The 20,887-nt window shown below is 40.1% G+C and overlaps 1 protein-coding gene across 4 annotated transcripts in view; it reads left to right on the top strand.

The window, feature by feature from the left end:
• Positions 1 to 20,887, top strand: part of slc4a2b (solute carrier family 4 member 2b) — a 54,520-nt gene that overhangs the window by 8,726 nt on the left and 24,907 nt on the right. For 3 of the 4 annotated variants that reach the window (XM_078162561.1, XM_078162562.1, XM_033638815.2), the window contains 3 exons: positions 3,979 to 4,150; positions 17,789 to 17,957; positions 18,108 to 18,334. In XM_078162561.1, coding sequence (XP_078018687.1) covers positions 4,091 to 4,150; positions 17,789 to 17,957; positions 18,108 to 18,334 — 456 coding nt within the window. In that variant the 5' untranslated portion in view covers positions 3,979 to 4,090. Of the gene's footprint in view, positions 1 to 3,978; positions 4,151 to 7,736; positions 7,937 to 17,788; positions 17,958 to 18,107; positions 18,335 to 20,887 lie in introns of those variants that run through there. The other variant, XM_078162563.1, reaches the window with a different exon arrangement.

Genomic DNA, 20,887 nt, shown 5'->3' with positions numbered 1-20,887 from the left:
TGAAGAGTGAACCAAAAGAGGGCCCTTCTCTGCTTTTAGACTGAAGGAACATTGCTGTTCTGTTCACAATGAGGAGATTTCCAAAAAGTCTAGGCTGATGAGGACTAACTGGGTGGCTAGTATATTTAACTGTAAAACATTTTTGTTGTTTGCAGCAATTAATTTAGGTATGTCACGTTTAGCAACACATCTTCAGTGTCATTTTGACCATACCAGTGTGTAGGCTCTTACAAACTAATGCAAATGTGGATTGATCTTTGCAGCTTAACAGTAAAGCTTGATTATGTCAAGAACAAGGACTGCATGTAACTTATGTTCTTTATTAATAATAGGATTTCCCTGTCAGTCTGTACAATATACAGTACAGGCCAAAAGTTTGGACACACCTTCTCATTCAATGCGTTTTCTTTATTTTCATGACTATTTACATTGTAGATTCTCACTGAAGGCATCAAAACTATGAATGAACACATGTGGAGTTATGTACTTAACAAAAAAAGGTGAAATAACTGAAAACATGTTTTATATTCTAGTTTCTTCAAAATAGCCACCCTTTGCTCTGATTACTGCTTTGCACACTCTTGGCATTCTCTCCATGAGCTTCAAGAGGTAGTCACCTGAAATGGTTTTCCAACAGTCTTGAAGGAGTTCCCAGAGGTGTTTAGCACTTGTTGGCCCCTTTGCCTTCACTCTGCAGTCCAGCTCACCCCAAACCATCTCGATTGGGTTCAGGTCCGGTGACTGTGGAGGCCAGGTCATCTGCCGCAGCACTCCATCACTCTCCTTCTTGGTCAAATAGCCCTTACACAGCCTGGAGGTGTGTTTGGGGTCATTGTCCTGTTGAAAAATAAATGATCGTCCAACTAAACGCAAACCGGATGGGATGGCATGTCGCTGCAGGATGCTGTGGTAGCCATGCTGGTTCAGTGTGCCTTCAATTTTGAATAAATCCCCAACAGTGTCACCAGCAAAACACCCCCACACCATCACACCTCCTCCTCCATGCTTCACAGTGGGAACCAGGCATGTGGAATCCATCCGTTCACCTTTTCTGCATCTCACAAAGACACGGCGGTTGGAACCAAAGATCTCAAATTTGGACTCATCAGACCAAAGCACAGATTTCCACTGGTCTAATGTCCATTCCTTGTGTTTCTTGGCCCAAACAAATCTCTTCTGCTTGTTGCCTCTCCTTAGCAGTGGTTTCCTAGCAGCTATTTGACCATGAAGGCCTGATTGGCGCAGTCTCCTCTTAACAGTTGTTCTAGAGATGGGTCTGCTGCTAGAACTCTGTGTGGCATTCATCTGGTCTCTGATCTGAGCTGCTGTTAACTTGCCATTTCTGAGGCTGGTGACTCGGATGAACTTATCCTCAGAAGCAGAGGTGACTCTTGGTCTTCCTTTCCTGGGTCGGTCCTCATGTGTGCCAGTTTCGTTGTAGCGCTTGATGGTTTTTGCGACTCCACTTGGGGACACATTTAAAGTTTTTGCAATTTTCCGGACTGACTGACCTTCATTTCTTAAAGTAATGATGGCCACTCGTTTTTCTTTAGTTAGCTGATTGGTTCTTGCCATAATATGAATTTTAACAGTTGTCCAATAGGGCTGTCGGCTGTGTATTAACCTGACTTCTGCACAACACAACTGATGGTCCCAACCCCATTGATAAAGCAAGAAATTCCACTAATTAACCCTGATAAGGCACACCTGTGAAGTGGAAAGCATTTCAGGTGACTACCTCTTGAAGCTCATCGAGAGAATGCCAAGAGTGTGCAAAGCAGTAATCAGAGCAAAGGGTGGCTATTTTGAAGAAACTAGAATATAAAACATGTTTTCAGTTATTTCACCTTTTTTTGTTAAGTACATAACTCCACATGTGTTCATTCATAGTTTTGATGCCTTCAGTGAGAATCTACAATGTAAATAGTCATGAAAATAAAGAAAACGCATTGAATGAGAAGGTGTGTCCAAACTTTTGGTCTGTACTGTATCTATAAAATTTAAAAAATAAAAAGCTTGTGACATACCCTAAAATCCAAGCTGATATCTTCAAATGTCTCGTTTTGGCTGACCAACAGTCTGAAACGCAAATATATTCAGCTTGCAATCATAGAGAGACCTCCCCTCACCTTAAGGAGAAAAACAAACTAAAGGAGAAAAAAACTTACATAATATAATTTAAAAAGTAACCAATCAGTGGACAAAATGTAAATTAGATTTCTCCCGGATGGCATATTGCTTCTGTCCTTTATCGCTCATTAACATTTTGCATTGTCTCTGCAAAGCACCACTGGTTGTTTTTGTAAGCTCCTCTGGCCAACTTAATTGTCATTACCTTTGGATTTCTGTGGTCGTATGTCATACGACAGTGACTCGAGAGTGACGGAGGTGGAGGTTAGCTGAGGCACGTGCGACCGCTTATCAAAGGGTCCTCTGCACAGTGGCACTGTGTTATCTAGCTCTTATCTGACTCTGATGGTTAATAACCTTGAATGGCGGCGAGGAAATGCCGCAGGACTTTAAATTATGAATCGTACAAATGCAAATAGACGGGGTGGCATTGTCTGTAACAGCCTGTTTAGATGTACTTCTACCATTGTTGCCATCATGCCTCAAGTACAGTGTCGTTTTTCTGCACTTCCACTCATAAAAACAATCTTCAGTTAAGGCCATCTGTGTTTCTGAAGTGGTTCTGGGGACTCAAAGGTACTTACAGGCCCTTCAGGAAATTCTGAAACTGTAAAGTGTAGCCCTCCAGTGAAAAGTGTTGCTCTGCGTTTTGTATTTTGTTGACTTTGCACTTTTGCACATGAAAAATAGTCAGCACTTATGAGGTTGAAGTGCATGTTGGCATTGTCATTGTATGTTAGCATGCTCACGTTGGCATTTAGCTCAAAGCAATGCTGTGTCAAAGTACAGTCTCACAGAGCTGCAAGCATGGCTGAAAACTCTAGTCTTGTTTTAACTTAAGAAAGAAAGAAAGTTCCACCAGGCCGCAGGAATTATTTCTTAGTTTCAGCCACATTTTGTCCTCAGCCTTTTCCTCACCAGTGAAACACTTTCTCGGTTTGATATACCTGTAGAATAGGACTGCAACTAGCTATTTTTTTTTTGTTATCAATTAATCTAAGGATTATTTTTTAGGTTAGGTTAATCGATTAATCTTTTACTTTTACTTTTAAAATGCTCATCACAATTTCCCAAAGCCCAAAGTGTTGCCTTCAGATTGCTTCTTTTGTCCAAGACTCTTCATTTACTGTCATGAATGACAAAGAAAAACAGCAGAGTCTCACAATTAAAGCTCCAGTGTAGGATTTAGGGGCATCTAATGGCAGACATGGTATGTTATATTTATAAGGTTAAAATGAAAATAAGAATTATTGGGTTTTTGTAACCTCAGAATGAGCCATTTATATCTACATGTGGAGCAGGTCCTCTTCCGTGGGGTCCACCATGTTGTTCTACAGTGGCCCAGAACGGACAAAGCAAACACTGGCTAGTTAGGGCCTTTTGCTTTATTGTGTTTTTGCATAGTTCTCCGAAACACTTGGTGCACAGAAGAAGTTTCAGTTCTGCAATCTCACTGCTAGATGCCACTAAATCCTACACACTGGCCCTTTAAGAAGCTGGATACAGCAAAATTGTCAAAGTTAGTTGGCGATTAATTTTCTTTTGATCAATCTATCGCTCCACTGTAGGTTAGGTGATGAAACAGTCCTCTGTTTTGCCCTGTTTTTGTCTGTTTATGATCATTTTCCTGCTGAAATGTCCTAGAATTTGAGGACGATGTATTAGAAAGGTCTCAAATCCTGCACTCTATATCCAATAAGAATGAAATCAGCACTGCTATTATACTCACTAACCACACGTCATATTCAGGGATTACTGGCCCACGCTACACTATTTCAGCACGTTGTTCTCTCATGTTCTAATCTCCAGCCTGATCTTGAATAACCCCAGCTCTGTATCTGTCTCCAGGTTATGCTGCCCAAAAGCTGTCTGAGTCCCAGTGAGAAAGAGAAGGGCTAAAGCCACACCGATCCAAACCAGCTTTTCAGAGCCTCTCCAGCAGCGACTCCACTGCGGAGCCATGAGCAACCCCAGCACTCCCAACCAGATTACAGATGCCGTGGCATCGGTTATTCACAGCGTAAGTCCACACGACCACAAACAGAAAAGCCTCAGTCTGTCCTTTCAGGTCAGGCTCCAGCGCCGTCGGCCACATGATAAAACACATGAGAGTTGGTGACCCTGGTAACAAACCAGGTTAAATGCTGTTCAGGAGGAGATGACGCTCACAAGCTTAGTTTATTGTCTTTTCATGCATTGGCCTGTAGCGATTCAGCATGTAACTTTCCTCTTCTTCATTTCATATTCTCCCTGTGCTGAATTTATGCTGCATCAGCTCCCTCAGTCTTCTCTGGCATCAGAGTGTGTATTTTGGACAGTTTGTTCCTCCAAAGCTATGTGTGTACAAATCTAGTCACATCCTAGAGCCAGTACCCCGGCAGCGTACAGTACTGCTGACTGCAATAAAAAAAAGTTCAGAATAGTTCAAAACGCTGAGATCTGAACAGCAAGCTACTCCTGTTAGATTTCCCTATTCATTAGAGCGCTGGAGAATTTCAACGGCTCCACAACTGAAACAGTTTCCTTCCTCTTTTCTTGAAGTCGATGGGCTGCCAGTGTTGGAAGCACTAAACAATATTGGCATATAATGAAAAACATAATTGCATGGCTGCTGGTGGGATTGATGTGATAAACATGCTGCCCAGAGGGCAGCTGGTCAGCTGCCAAAGAAAGCTGCATTCCCAAACTCAAGAGGTTCTCAACAAGTTAATCTTAGCATGATTAAGACGCTACAGCAGAAAATATCGCAAGCTTAAAGGCAAAATCCACCCATGAATACCCTCATATTGTTAGATATCATCACTTTGCCATGGTTAGTAGATTCTAGGAATTATGTTTCATGCATCCCAGGAATTATAAGGATTGGTTCTTTTTTTATTGATTTACCCACCTTTCTCAACCTTTCTCATGTTCTCATGAGTTAAGGATTCCTAGGTGTCCTAGAACAGCTTTCAGCAGTCAAACTGAAGAGTTTACTGAGCTGTGGGTTGATGTGTAGGTGAGTGGAAAGAGTGATGTTTATAGCCCAGTGGGAGCAAAAGAGAAAAGATATACCACTCAGTAACAAGTCATAGAGGCCACTCCTGACAGACTCCTGATGAAGTTTACCCTTTATTGTACTGCTGAGAGATAATGTCTGACTGAAAGATCAGCTGTTCTTGTTCAATCTGTCCTTTGGACTCATTATTTGGCAGCACCAAAACTGCAACACCAATATAGGAAATGCTTACTTTCCCTTGGCTTTGCATTTTTTTCGCCAGTGTGCAGTCAGCTGCTTCCGTTTTCAGTGTTGCACAACTGTGTGAGCACTCTGACAACCCCTGCATCTACCTGCATGCAATCTGGGCATAAACAACATGAGTGCTGTCCAAGTTTGAAATCTAACCCTGCCAGTCCAGACGTAGAATGCAGAGCATTAAGGCAGTGGAAGTGGATATATGACACTTAACTACTGACCCATGAAAGAGGTGCAGAGAGACACAGAGGCCATGGGTTAAACTACTTCTCATATAGTCTTTTATCTTTGATGTGTTTCTAAAATTATTTCCTCAGGTTTTCTTTAATTAAAAGAGGAACAAATTATGTAATTTAGTAGTTTAGGGTTTTTTTTATTAATTCTTCTTACAATCACTTCACTGTGCACTTTCAACACAAAAGTCCACATCAGATATAAGCTACAATATGTAACATGATACACATTGCATAATTAAAAAGGAGCAGGGACAACTATAAATCTTACATTGCCTGCCCCTTTTTCAAAATAAAAGTCACATTTATGGTCTATCATCAATGGTCTGTCACTACTTTAATTTTTAAAGCACATATACACACATCAAAACACACACAAATACTAAACATTAACACTCATTAAGTATATATGGCCCATTATTTGGTCTCCATACATTTTCTTAAAATGAACAATTGATTAATAGCATTTGTAATTATTTGACAGTTTGACTCCACGCACTAAAATACATTATCTGAAGTTTATTTCATGGATTAACATTAGTTGTATGTGCATTGCCTCACAGTAACTGAAGTATGTGGGAAGTTAGACACTTTTGGAGTGCCTTAATATTATGCAGCATATACTTTGCTTTGTTTAGAATTTCCATACTGGGACATTTAAACATTTTTGTCTTTGTATCAGCTGAGGTTTCCTAGAAAGGTTATGGTCTATACTCAATATGATTTTTGGATACCCTTTAAGGCTCATTCACACTTCTTTCATGTAAGAAAATAGGTATGTTCATTTCAAACATGACCGTCACTGCCCTCATATTTCCATACCTCATTTATGTTGTCATAGATGCATATAGTAGATGGAACTAGAGGGCAGAGTAAAAAGTCTCTGTCAATAACAAACATGGCGACGGTGGAGGAGATCGTACTAATATACCCTTTAACGGAGGCAGCATTGAAGATGGTGATGGTCTGTGATGCCATTAAATACATACAGAGGACGGAGAATACTTATCACCATATTCCTGATTCGTTTGATTCCACCTTTTCAAACATCTTTGTTGTGTCCCACGGTTGTATCTCGCTTGAACTACGCGATGCTGCTTCCATGATATCTGGTGGTATTCCATTTTGTCCGTATGCATAAACTTTAAGAAAATGTCTACAAATATAGACAAAATGAATGCAGATTAGGAAAAGAAGGCTCCATCCATGGCAGTGCACGTATTTAACGTTGAGCCATTAGTTGTATGCATTGCACTAAACATTGTCCTTAACGGTTCTGTATGCAACATTCAGAGCATTAATATGGCAGCAATTTGCTGTGAAGATTTAATGAAATAATGGTGTCTTGAGCAGAGAATGACGCCACGCTCCTGCTGGGTGTCGTAATCCGAGATTATCTGTTTGTAGTTGTGGTAGACGGTCCTGCCGTGCATGCATGTTAGTGCATGGAATTCCCTGTGTGTGTATCCCACTGGCTAGCTACTTGCCACCACTCTGCACTGCGCTGATTCAGCAGTTACTACTGACATCAGGACGACCTTGTTGTCGAAGTGTATCACCCATCCTGCGGTTGCCCCCAGGTTAACACCTTTAGCTCTGTTGGCACTGTTGCTGTCTGAATTGTTAGCACTGGGCTAAGCTGCCTCCATGTTGAGAGCTGTCAGCAGACAACCTCTGAATCATAGATAGCTCTTTATGTCGTATAGAACTCCTTTAAACAAGATAAGGCCCTTTACAACTTTGGCCTCCTTGATCTCTTATTTTCTTGCAGAAGATGTTAAATGATATCCTTAAAGTTATTCTGTCAAGCCTTTTCAGTATCATGTCTTTATGGCCAATTATAAGCAGTAACACAGTTAACAGCCATAAACTTATTAAGATTATGGGATACAATATGACTTGGCTCTAATAAGACTCTCCAACATGTAGCCTGACGACCAAGAAGCTCGCTAAAGATAAAACTGTTTGCTGTATGACAGTGCCTCAGCAGTTATTGGTTGGTCTCTTGGCTCCAACTCTACCAAGTTAATTATTATCTTCTTAACAATGTGTGGTTGTGTGTGTGTGTGTGGTCAGGGTGAGTTCAGATAATCCTGTTTGGATTTTTAAGGGCTAACGTTGTGAAACTGAGTAATGTCTTCTTCCTACTGTGGAGAGCTGCCCTGGCCATGTGACAAGGGCTAACTGAAATGGGAAACAAGTTGTCTTCCATCAAAGCCGTGGACGTCTCCGGCTTTTACTTTTGACATTGGAAAAGCAAATAAAGCTATCTTGTTGTATTTTAGGCTTCAGCAACACACTTGTGTGTAATGTGATGGACTATCTGTATTCATTGAAGGTGAGTTTGTTCAGTTCGAGCATGGAGAGCTCAATGTAACGTGTTTCTTTGTGATATTTAGTCTTGCTCTTATCATTCCCAGTCAGTCATTATACATTATCCTACATTGGGTAAATAGAGACTTTCTGAGCCTATATGTGCACCGACTTTCTTCTTCTGACTTTGGCTCTTTAGGTAAATATAACCTCAACACGAACTCTGCAGCTGGTTAATGTTCAGTCTAGTTCTTGTACTTTTGAGACGCAATTTTACTTCGTCAACAGCTCATTGACTTTTCTCAAGCATTTGAAATCCAAGGTAATAATTACAACCTAATGTTATTTTAATGTGTCACTAGTTACAGATAGTCGCCTCTATAATGTCAGCAGGTGGATTACGAAAGGTTTCTTTGTAGGGGAGTAGTGTGAACAGTTTAAGTGGTTTTTCCTTAATGAACAGGGAAAACTAATATAAAGAAACCCGCTGTGCTGCTGGCTCAGTGTAAAACTGTTTGCAAAGGTTTGTTTTTGCTTCTCCTCTCTCCCAGAAATGTCAAAGGTCAGGGTCAGCTGCAGAACAGAGCAACTGGGGCTGGTAGGGATTTGGTGTCTTGCCTCAAGGCATTTCAGCAGTGTAAACAACTGCTGCATCTGTTAGATGAAAACTGTCTAGATTATTGATTTCCAACCTATTTGGATTGTGTCTCCTATATATACTATAAGTAATAGTGAGACACTTTCAGAAATGTGCATTTACTGTCTAGTTGAGAGTTAGATTAGTTTAGAAACAAGAGTGAGGTATCAGTCAGTTAACTGCAAAGTTGGAGGCTTTGCTAGGCTTAGGTTAGCCTAGCATAAAGTCTGAGGAGTTGGTACATTTCGCAGAAAGATGCTAATGTATTACTTTAAAGCGATGGTTCAACATGTTTAAAATTAGGTTGTTGTTTACTTCTTTGTGTCTTGTTAAGAGTTAGATGAGATGATTGGCACTACTCATGTCTCTCAGTTAAACATGAAGCTACAACCAGCAGTCGGATAGCTTAGCTTATCTTAGAGTAGAACTTGTACATCGGCTTTTGAACAGACTAAACCATCAAGATATAAGATAAAATGTTGGTTAGAGAACTTCAGAGGCGCCGGTAGGCAGATTTTTTTTTTACCTTTGGACTGGGCCAGGGTGGCTGTTTCCCCCTCTTTCCAATCACTAGCAACCAGTTGGCTGCTGCTGTATCTTCATAATTATATGAAATTGATTTTGATCTTTTCATCAAACTCTCAGCAAGAATCCGAAGAGGGGTATTTCGCAAAATGGTGAACTATTCCTTTAAAACAGGGCTTATCCCAGCTTTAATGTCTAATGACCTTTGGCAGATGAACAAAAGTGATTTGGTTGATATGGTTTCTCATGGTTTCATTTTGAAAATTTTAATCATCTTGTGACCCGTCGTAGTGTTCTTGCGACCCCTTTGGATGATCTTAATCTCCAGGTTGGAAACTACTGGGCTGTGCTCAAATAGTCAGAAAAAATATGTCCTGTGTCTTTTCCTAACACGTTTCCTTGACCTCGATGCAAAGCATCATGAGGTCAAGGGAAGATGTAAAGGAGAATTCAGGGCTTGGGAAAAGACAACCGCAGTGCTAGGAGCATCCGGCTGCACTTACACATGGCACATTGTTCCATGCAGGCAATATAAACATGGAAAATCAGGCTGGTAAAAAATATTACTTCATTATAAGGTTGGAGTTGAAAAAAGAAAGGAATATAAGCTACCAGTTACAAAAGTGAAACAAAATGGTTGTCACATTGAGAACTGGACAAAAAAATACCTGCTAACATCTTGCTTTTGTACATAATGGGAAAGGTTATAATAGGCATTCCCAAGGTTATAATAGGTTTGAAAGAGAGACTGAATGAATAAGAGATGTATTAACAGAAGTAACCACCGTTAAGTTTTCACAAGCCTCCGTGCTGCTTTCTACTCTTTACTAACCTGCTTTCAGAAAGTCATACTAGGCACACTGCTCTCATCTACTGGCAATGGGAAAGGAGTTTGTAGCCTATGTTTAGCTGGTTTTCCCATGTTTAAAAACCCTGCGTACTAGGGGTGTAATGGTACACAAAAGTCACAGTTCGGTACGTACCTTGGTACACAAGTCACGGTTCAGTTTTTTTGGGTACAGTAATGAAAAAAATACTAAACTATTAAATATCTTTTACTTATTGGTAACCTTATTAAAATGTACCACCACAGCAGTTAACTCTTTTTACACAATTTTTGAATGAAACAAATATATATAAAATCCTGCTTTTTCACATTGTTTGAATGAAAATAGAACTATAAAAGTGAAAAATAAAATCCTGCTGTTTTTTTAACACATTTTTTGAATGAAAAATATAAATATAAATTTCTGCTTAAACAATTTTACTCAAATAAAATAAAAAGTATAGTGCAGCTGGTCAGCTTTAAAGCCTGCTCAGATTCAGTTTTACTAGGAACTTACTTAGCTTTCCCACTTTGTTAAAGTGCAGTAAACAAAACATGCTTCAATATCTAAAGTGCAGCTTAAACAACACTCCAATGGCGTTGGTTATTTAGCGCGATCAGAATGGTCAGGGAAACGCTCTTTCGTTTTAAATGACGACGATATCGTAGTTTGCACCAGATTGCTCTGTCTAGTCGTGCCGGTTAACGTTCAAACTCGGGTGGTGTCGCTTTAGATGCATTAGCATGTTAGACGTGTTTCCAAGTACATACCCGACCGCTGTTCTGCAGTGTCAACACACTGCTTTTGTCTTGTCCACTTGTTTATTTCCATCTTCGTATTCTACCTTAAAACCAAAGTGTTCCTGAATGGAGGACTTAAGGTTTGTGAGTGGGTCTTCAGGTTCATCAGGCTCACTTGCCATGTTGTCAAAATGCGAGAATGCGCTGCACAAAGTGAAGCCAGAGATTTACGGTCGGACTCGGTCCGTCACTCAATTATGTCCGTCGGGGGACTAGATATTTTAAGTGGTTCGGCTCGCAAAAACGGAATTAAAATAAAACAAAATAAAATAAAATAATGTCCTGCGCCCAATAATTCGGTACAGGGGCGTGCTGAACCGAAAGTCGCGTACCGAACGATTCAACACAAATACACGTACCGTTACGGCCCTACTGCATACACATGTTTATCTTGGTGTAAAAAGGGTACGACTGGTCAATTCCGGTCACCAGCCCATCGATCAGTGCCTCTCTATTTAGAATGGTTACTCACTTTTGCACACTCACCCTCCTGTGCACTCATATTCATCAACACGAGTCCCAGTTGGTATGATTGTCTGAAAATAATAATTTTATACAAGATAGATTAAAGCATATAGTTTGTTTTCATGAATGTCAGTAAGTTGTATTGCTTTAAATGTAATTTAAAATAAAGGAATTTTGGGATGGCATTATCTCTTTTCCCTTTGCAAGGGATGGTCCAGTGTACTCTGTGCTTAAGGAGGTAAGGAAGCATTGAAGCACCTTTTCTAAGTGTTTAGAGAATTCAACCTGCTCTTATCATGGCTGCTACTTTCACTCAGTTGAAACTAAGTAAATAAAAAAAAAGACTATCAGGCGCGGCCTCAGTTCAGACAACAAGCACCCAGCCCTTCCTGTCATCATGTCGCCATCCATATATTGTAATTGTGAGCTTTGACGTGATCGTGCAACTGTATCAGTGATTCTCGGTGAGCTGTCAGACCTTTGATAGCAGGATCAGCGCAGTGTGGTTCACACCCACTCCTCACTATCTTGTTTTATTACCTTGTAGACTTCCTGTGACGTGCATCTGGCAGTTTCTGCAGAATCCCCTTCTCTCAACAGTTTATCAGTTGGACATCTTCAACTTAGATAAAACTCAGGCAAATGATTTTTTGCATGTTTGGCTGCTGCAAACCCTGTTTGATAAAGCTGATGCCTGCTAGAAGTCCAATTCCCAATACAAATATAATCAAAGGGTATCACCAGAGAGGAAGCAAAAGCAAACATATTGGAGATCTATTTTCCGGTCTCAGACTGGCTGGAGTATGCATTGATTAAATTGAGTATATGACGTAAACATTTGTAATTGATTTGAAGCAGTGCAAACATGCTGTTAAATATATGATGCAATAGAAGGGTTGTGAAAATCAGTGCTTACATAATACAAAATTGTCTGAGGGGGAAACTGGGTTACAACTCACACGCTTTCACAGAATAATCAGAAACTCATAGTGTGTACCCAGCTCTCCTTGCAGACTCATGTTAAGATATGTTGGAATGCAGTGACTCATCAGCCACACTGCACGACATGATGATCACGACAACGTCCGCAGCCTATCTCCCCCTTTCCCCTCCGAATGCTGACTGTGTGGGATTTGAGCCTACCTCACGACACAGATAATCTCCCCTGCAGCCTCCACACATGGTCAAGTGTCCATCTCATTATACAACACAGCCGCTGCACATGCACACTACATTTTTAAAATGCTTCACAAGATTAACTCTTTTACAAGCTAATAACTTATTCTTACACACTCTAAATTTAGGAAAAGAGGCAAAGATGTTTCATTATTTTTTGTTTTTCTGCAGTCTGCTGTGGCAAATATTCCTGCTGCCTTGTATGAGTCATATGTGTTAAACTTTTCCACCACCTTGGTCCAGACTGAAATATCTCAAGAGCTATTGGATGGAATGTCATGACATTTGGTAAAAGCTCCATGTCCTCCTCAGGATGAATTTTAATAACGTTGGCTTATGCCTAGCTTTCCACACAGCGCCATCATCCGGTCAACAGTTTTGACAGTTTTTTTTTTACAAAGGGCCTTCAAAACTGACTGTGCTATCAGCCTCAGCTGCACTTTGTCTTTCATGCTGATTGCAAATGTTAGCATGCTAAAATGCTGAACTGAGATGACAAACTAACTAACTTAGCATTGTCCTTGTGAGCATGTTAGCCTCACGGAGCTGCTCGCACGGCTTGTTTGCAGACATTCCCTTTAAGTAGTAATCTCAAAGAATTTTATTTAATAACTCCAAATAGCACAATGGTGATTGAACCGATGGCCCACTGATGACATCCCTTGCATTTTTTGCATTTGCAGCATTACTAACGTTCATGGGAAAAATCAGAAATTGCACACAATCATTAAAGGCATACTATGCAGGATTTTCCTTAAAAAACAATATAGAGACTCATACAAAAGTTATACCTCTCAATTATCACTTATGACCCACTAGAGTGTGTAGTGGTGTGTGTAATTGCACAGACTCTGCCCTTTGCCCATATTTTCTTATTATGATTCTGTGGTTGGGGACGTTTCTGGGCATAGAGCCCCCAGGCAGGGTAAGTTGGGACTTTATAAAAAGGTAGCGACTGGACTGTAGGCTGCATGCATCCAAGATGAAGCTATGAAAGTTGCAGGCACAGAGCAGTAAAAAATTAAAATAAAAATGAGGCGAAATGCAAAGCTTGTTCCAAAACGAGAGAGAATCTGGGGTTGGCTTTCATTTTTGCTAGTGAGGATGCAGTTGGCCTGTTTTCTGTTGGACCTGTCGGTGCCGTTGGTTAGCTTAGTCAGCTTTGAAGTACTGGTATATCCATTACAACAAATGTAACGGTGTTGCAGTAGTAGTCTGCAGTGTACGTACAAGCAGTGTAGGGAGGAGGGGCTACAACTGAATGTTGTGTTCACAACCAGTAAACAGCAATTCCTGCATAGCATACTGTTTAATATCCATTCTCACACACACCAAAACTTGCGTACGTGCACACACATACACAGTCTATGCGGCGGTAACCTTTTTATCTTGCCAGTCGCAGGACTCCTAAAACGAGCTAATATACATAAGCTGTCATCTGCCAACAAACACACTCAGCTGTCACCACCAAATTAATGAAACAGATCTTCAAGACTGTGACTTAAGCTATTATTTGGCACTGATTTCAATAACTTTAAGCAAAAAAACAAAAAGATTTATTATTTTTGTTTCTTTTTCTCTAACTGGCAGCACAATTGCCCAGTCATATCTCTCCTCCCTTGCAGACTATAAAGTCTAATATTTTAGATACACAGTGGTAAAATGGATTTTCAATATTTGCTTTCTTTGAATAAGTGTGATGGACAAGCTTCCCTGCCTGCTAATTCCCACAATACATTATTGAAATTCTTTTGTTTTATTAAGATATTGATTGCTAATACAAGATTAATGTCAGTGTTATCAAGTATGATGAGAAGGATCTTGTTAAAAGGTACCAACATACCTGCACTAATATGTTACAGCTTTAAGTCTGAAATCGAACTGACAAAGGTTGTTTAAATCTTGTTTTTGTTTGGTTAACAAATTGCTTAGTTTTGTGTCTTTGTTCAGCTGTCAAGTGATCTACCACAAGTATGTTTTTCAGTCATTTTTCATGTAGAAAAACTCATGAGTGGTGTCACCTTTCTGGCACAAACAGCATTTTAATCTGATGTAATTCCAGCCTGTTACTTAACATGTCTTTTGTCAATATTATCCATCAAATATGCATCCTTTTGAAAACTGTGAGATGTTTAGTTCCTATGCATTTATATTGCCCTTCACGGCACACTGACTAAGAGCACCTTGGTCAATATTTAGGCTTCATGTATCAAAGTTAAAATGTGGAGATGAATGTCAGCGTGGGGTTTTGTTCCGGGCTGTTCAAACACGGCTTGTCCTTTCAGGCTGCGTTTGTCCTCAAAGCGAGAACGAGAGTCTTGTTTATTCTGCCCTGGCACAATGGGCAGACTGGTGAAGGTGGCAGGTTGGCCGATAGGGCTCTGATTAGGGTATCACGCGGCTTTGATAAGCGGGGGAGAGAGGGATGTCTCCTGCTTGCAGTTCTTAATCGAGGAGTCGAGGGTCAGAGCTCCACTTTTGTCATGTTGGAGGGCAGTGACACTTGTTGCCACCAAAACGCTGATTTTAATTAAGCTCACGTTGCCATGAGCGAGGTAAGTCCCTGAAAGTCGTCTTCATTGTCTGCTCGGTGTTGTTTTTACTCGGCTCCCCTCGGCTTGTTTTTGCACATGGTTTGGGTTGTGGAAAATTCTCTCACCTCTTTGAGAATCCCTCACACATCTCTCCCACCTCTAGGGATTCACTGTGAAACCATGATATGAATGAGAGATCTGTAAAAATAAACTGAGGGATAGTGTAGCAGCACACATCTGGATGGGATACGTGTGTTTAAGATTTTAGGATCAGTCAGATAATTAAATATTGGAAGTATCCTGCCTTATTGCAGGAATTAAGTGGTTTTCTTTCCAGTTTTTGACCATTTGGTGAAACTGTTGGGAGCAAAAACTGTTGACTAAATTTACCTTTATGGAGCAACTTAAATGTGTACTTTAAAGAAACACATTTTCCCCTTAGGCCCTTAGTAATCTGCTCTGCTATTCAAAGCATTAATGGTGCTTCAGAGTGCTGAGTTGTCCTCATCCATTCGTTCTGGAGGTCACTGAGGTGAGCGTATAGTTGGTTCACTCCTTTTTTTGAAACTCTTGTTGATCTGTCAGGAAAAAAAAAGCTATATGAGGATTTGAACCTTGGGTCAATATTGATTGTGTGCCTAACAGACTGACCTGTCTCTCTTTTTACTCATAAGCCTCAGCTTGTCCACAGTTCAGTAAAGGGCTTTCTGCTTCTGTCACCTGTGTGTGGCATGTAAAAGCGGCTCAGCATAAAACTCTGCACGGTTATGTGGGTCATGGGAATCGGTTCTTCACACTTTGTGTGGACATGCCTGGATTGATGACCATCTGTTGGGCTTCTAAGTATGATAAATTCAGGATGAACTTTTGAGTTTCCTGTCCACATTTTCATGTCTTGATGGGTTTGATGTGCTTAATGTGTTAAAAGTGGAACAAACATAACAACAGAGCTGCTTTACATCATGCGTATAAGCAGCAGCCAGCTCTTGCTCTGGATCTGATGTGATGATTTAAGTTGATGGAAAGAGCAGATTTGTATTATTTCCAGATTTGTTTTTGGTTCTTGACATAGTTGGTCACACTTTTTGAAAAAAATATTCTAACAATACCACAGATTTTACACTGTGGTATTGTTAGAATATTTTTTTCTGCAAGTAAAAGTCTTGCATTTAAAATCTTAATTTAAGCATGGAAGTATTATCACCAGAATCTACTTTAAGTATTAAAGAAAAAGCACTTGTTCTGCAGAAAAATGGCCCCTGGGAAAAAAGCTTAGAATCTTTAATGGTGCATCATATTTTAAGAGCTTATTAAATGTTTCTTTATGCAAAATCTTAATCTGAAAGCTAACAAGTAAATACAGCTGTTAGATAAATGTAGTGGAGAATAAAGGGAAATAGATGAGCTTTAGTAAGGCACACCACTTGAGTAAACACACTTGTTTAATTTCTGTTACTGTAATTTTGAATATAATAGTGCATTTGTTTATTCGTTTAGCAGTTTGCTGTGCATTCACTGAAAAAAAGTGAGTCTGACACAACACAGCAGTAGCTGCAGGTGGGAGAGGAGTCATGACGTGCTTCCTGTTGCTCCCTGCAGCACTGGAGAAAACTTAATATATGATTGACATGTTGGGTGTCCTGAAAATCAACTGTGGGAGCATCAGGTGACTTGTGGCCCCTGAGCTCTGCCACAGGAAGGGTTCGCTGCAGGATCTAAGGCACCTGCTCAGTAGTCATGGCAACCTTCACTCTGCCGTGAGGTGGCCAGAGCACGATCCTGTAAGTCGGAGCACATCCACTCGCTGCGCCATTGCAGCCAATCCTTATCACAACATCCCACCGGCAGAGCAGGGCGCAGCAGGGCACGGCATCCTGCTGCAAGAAAACAGATCTCTTATCACTCACATGATCCCTGTCACACCACAGCGTGGAAAAGGAGTAATGATCAAAGCACATGGTGATTGATTTCAGTTTAAGGCAAATTTTCAGGAAGGTATGCATGAGAGGACTCCTCATATGATGACCTGTAGTGGAGAATTAGCAGAACCAGAACTCCCTCTAGTGTTGGATTATGTGAAAGGCAAACTCATGCTCTGGGCATTCCAGTACCCATACTGCCATACTGTTTAGTGTGCCAGAAAAAGATCAGCTATGTCCCAGTACATACAGTAGTATGTCATATGCAGTGTGCCAAATATACCAGGATGTCCTACTGCATTTGGTCAGATTTTGCAGTATGCAAGCCAGCATGCTTTCCTAGCTATTCTGACCCACAGTCCTCTGTACAGCCAAAGATAGGTCATATTGACAGAGCCAGACACAGATGACAGCTTGGCAGCTCGTTGACAGCTCATTTTGACAGCTGTCAGAAGCCACAATGGCAGATGACAGCACATTTAAGTGAGTGGTGAGCAATCAAATAGATAAAAGCCAATAATGGGTAATAATGATGGTAGTAATAATAGTCAGAGGAATTATTTAAGTGAACAGAATGTTCTTTTGTTGTATCTCCAAGGTCACGTTAAATGATAACGTTAAGAGCGACATAAGCAAGAGGGCCAAAGTTCAAGATGCAATGTAGTGACGAAGTAGTAAGCCTATGTCCCATTTTAACGATAAACATTTTGCTGTCTCTGTAGCCTTAATTGGAGGTTGCACTTTCTTCACTTTTTGTGAAAAGAAGCAGGATGAAGAACAGCTTTGTAATATCGGATTAAGGTTTAGAATGAACTATTTCACTGTCTAATTATTTTATTATTTAATTTTCTACATTTATTCATATCATTTATTTTCCTAATTTATTTCCTATTTATTAATATTAAACATGTTTGTTCCAAAATCCTGATCAATGGACTGATTATTATTTTTATTGTACTTTCTTTAATGTATTTGTTGATTTGTTGTGTTGCAGCCAGAGGCCCCTGCTGCCTCATCACTACACGGGACTCCACGCCCTGAAGAGGAGGATGATGGGGACCTGAACAAAGCTTTGGGGGTCCAGCGCTTCCAGCAGATCCTCAGCCCCGCTGCTGCCGTACCTGATGAACAGCACCACAACTACCATGAGGAGGATATCGAATGTAAGCACACCACGGCCTCCTTGTTGTTTAATGTATTTCAACATCCAGCAAGCTGGGGAAATGTTAAAAAAAACAAACAAAAAAAAAAACAAATAAACTTCAAATTAGATAAGTTCATATTTGTGTATCTCTGCTTTATCTTTTCTTCAGACCACCGTCACTCCTCTCACCACATCCACCGACCTCTGTCCAAACTGCCCTCTGAGGGACGCAGGAAGAAGGGCGGCAAGAAAAGGAGAAAGGACAAAGATCACAAAAGCAGCCATGCTCCCAGCACTGGCCCCATAGAGGAGGGAGAGGATGAAGAGGAAGAGGAGGAGGAGGTGACGGAGACAACTACTGTTCCATCTGAGTCGGAGAGAGTCAAAGATGTGGAGGTAATTATTCGCCTTCATTCTAATGTTTAAGTGAATATATGAGTGAGCGGAGAAGCAATGATAGGGACTGATCTCTGCTTTAATACATTATTAGGTTCTATTGCTTTCAACGCAGAGTCCTTTGACACTGTACTGGGGAGTAAATATATTCTAATATTGTATCAGACTGCGTACTTTTTGGACTTATATTGTTGTTTGTTACTTGTTTATACAAAAACTAGTGCTGCAAGTAACAAATAACTCACATATAAAACGCCATGAAATAGTAAAAAAATTTCCTCAAGCCCAGAATAATGTCCTCTAAATTTTTCTTTTGTCTGACCAACAATCTAAAACGCAAAAATACGCTCTTTTCTGTTATGTAAAATAAGAAAAAAGCTGGAAATCCTCCCATTTTAGAACATGAGAACATCAAATGGTTTTTTTTTTCTTAAAAATGTATGATTAATCAGTTATCAAAATGGTTTCTGACAATTTTCAGCCTATCTGCAAATCGAATAATCGATTCACAATGCACACGTGTTTAGCAAGAATCCCTTATACTTTGACAATCATATATAGGGAAGGACGCAAAATCTTTCCAAGTTGCACTGCAGATACATTATTCTTAAAGGGACAGTTCACCACAAAATCAAAAATGCATATTTTTCCTCTTACCTGTAGTGCTTTTTATTATTCTAGATTGTTTGGTGTGAGTTGCAGTTTGTGGTGCTCAAAGCACCAAAAAAATACATTCGCAAAACTCAACAGTAATGTCTTTATCCAGAAATGGTGATCTAGTTACTCAAGATAATCCACAGACTTTGTTGTGAGCACTTTCATGTAGGAACTGTTTCCTTTCTACCACACTACACCCGCCAACAGTATCACCGCGTAGAAGAAAACATGCATCTACTGCTACCTCACACTACAGCTTAGTCGAGAAGGATGCCATTAATATTAACATCTCACACTGTCACAAGCACAAGATTGTCGTCCAGATGTCGTCGTGTGTTGATATTGTTAGCGGGTGTGTGGTGGAAAGAAAATAGTTCCTACATGAAACTGCTCACAACAAGGTCTCTGGATTATCTTGAGTAACCAGGTCATGATTTCTGAACAGAGACATTGCTGTTCAGTTTTGCAAATGTATTTTTTTGGCATTCTGAGCACCACAAGCTGAGTGCCATCTAGCTCCTTTATATTGGAGAGAAGGCAGACATCTCTATGGCCGATATCTTCAACACTTTGCAACTCACACCGAAACAATCAAGATAAATAAGTGGCACTACAGGTAAAAGAAAAAATACTGATATTTCACACGGAACTTTAATGTCAGATGTAATTTGCATTAAGGTGTTTGTGAATGAGGGTACAGGAATGTGCTGCTCTACAAACCAACCCAACCTGTTCACTCACTGTTGTAGCATTACCATATTTTCCTCTATGAATATTTCAGTAGAGTCTTAATCATTCATCAGTGGGTTTCATGTTTGGTGGTTAATATGCTCCACAAAGCGAGACCAGATTTAAATTGCACCACTGCAGAATTTATAGAGTATGACTGAGGTGAGTTGTTTTGCTTTGATTTAACTTTTTGATCAGTTTTGTGTTTCTTTTAGGCTTCAGCTTTTTTTTACTTTGTATTTGTATGGCTTTAAATATATTTTACAAAACAAAAAGGAGTAAACAAATATCAACAGCATGTGAACCAAGCTGCTGACATTGAGTTTATATTGTCCCCAGATTTATCCGGATCCAAATATAATAGCATCTTTGTCGTTCACAGTGAACACATTTCTGGATTCCTCATAGAAAACACAAGTTTACAGAGCTGAACATTGAAATAACTGAGGACATGTGGCTGAATGCCTGGGAAATATAGTCAACCTCCAGAAGCTCGAAACAAGAGTCAATAGCAAAAAAAAAGCTGTTTGGCATTGGCAGAGAAGATTTGGCAAATTTTTCATGGGCGCAACCCACATACTCAGCTCTGCTGCTCATCCCACAAATACATGTTCATTACAAATGTGGCACAGCTTAAAAGGGAAATAAACAGGCTTTCCAATGGTATAAGATTTATTGCCAAGAAGCATTGTTACAACAAAGAAATAATCTACCAAACATAAATTTCCTTACTTTTTGTGCTTAGTTCATATAAGTATGTCCATCTACATATGTTTAAGACTGTGGAGCCCTCATTGGATTGTTTTTCCCTCTTTTCTCTGGCTCAAATTCTGTCTTCAGTTCATTAAAACTCTTCAGGGTTCTGGCCTTGGTAGCTGAGTGGTTACAGTGCCTGCCACTTGCAACATCACAGATTTAATTCCAGCCGTGGCACCTCTGTTGCATGTCGTTCCCGTCTCTCTTCCCCCCCTTTACACTCTGACTCTAATCTGTCAAATAAAGGTGAAAATGCTAAAATAATTATAGCTGCTGCGCAGCAATGGGTCGGGTCCGGGCATTTTTAGGCAATTCTGAGCAACAAGTAGAAGAATTGGAAGACATTTAGGAATTTAGCAACACAATCTGCCTTTTGCATCAGCTGAGGTTTGAACTCACAACCTCTGAGAC

The sequence above is a fragment of the Epinephelus lanceolatus genome, chromosome 20, assembly GCF_041903045.1.
Source record: "Epinephelus lanceolatus isolate andai-2023 chromosome 20, ASM4190304v1, whole genome shotgun sequence".
Taxonomy (NCBI): Eukaryota; Metazoa; Chordata; class Actinopteri; order Perciformes; family Serranidae; genus Epinephelus; species Epinephelus lanceolatus.
The sequence above is the reverse complement of the archived record's forward strand: the minus strand, read 5'-3'. Positions and strand labels throughout refer to the sequence as shown.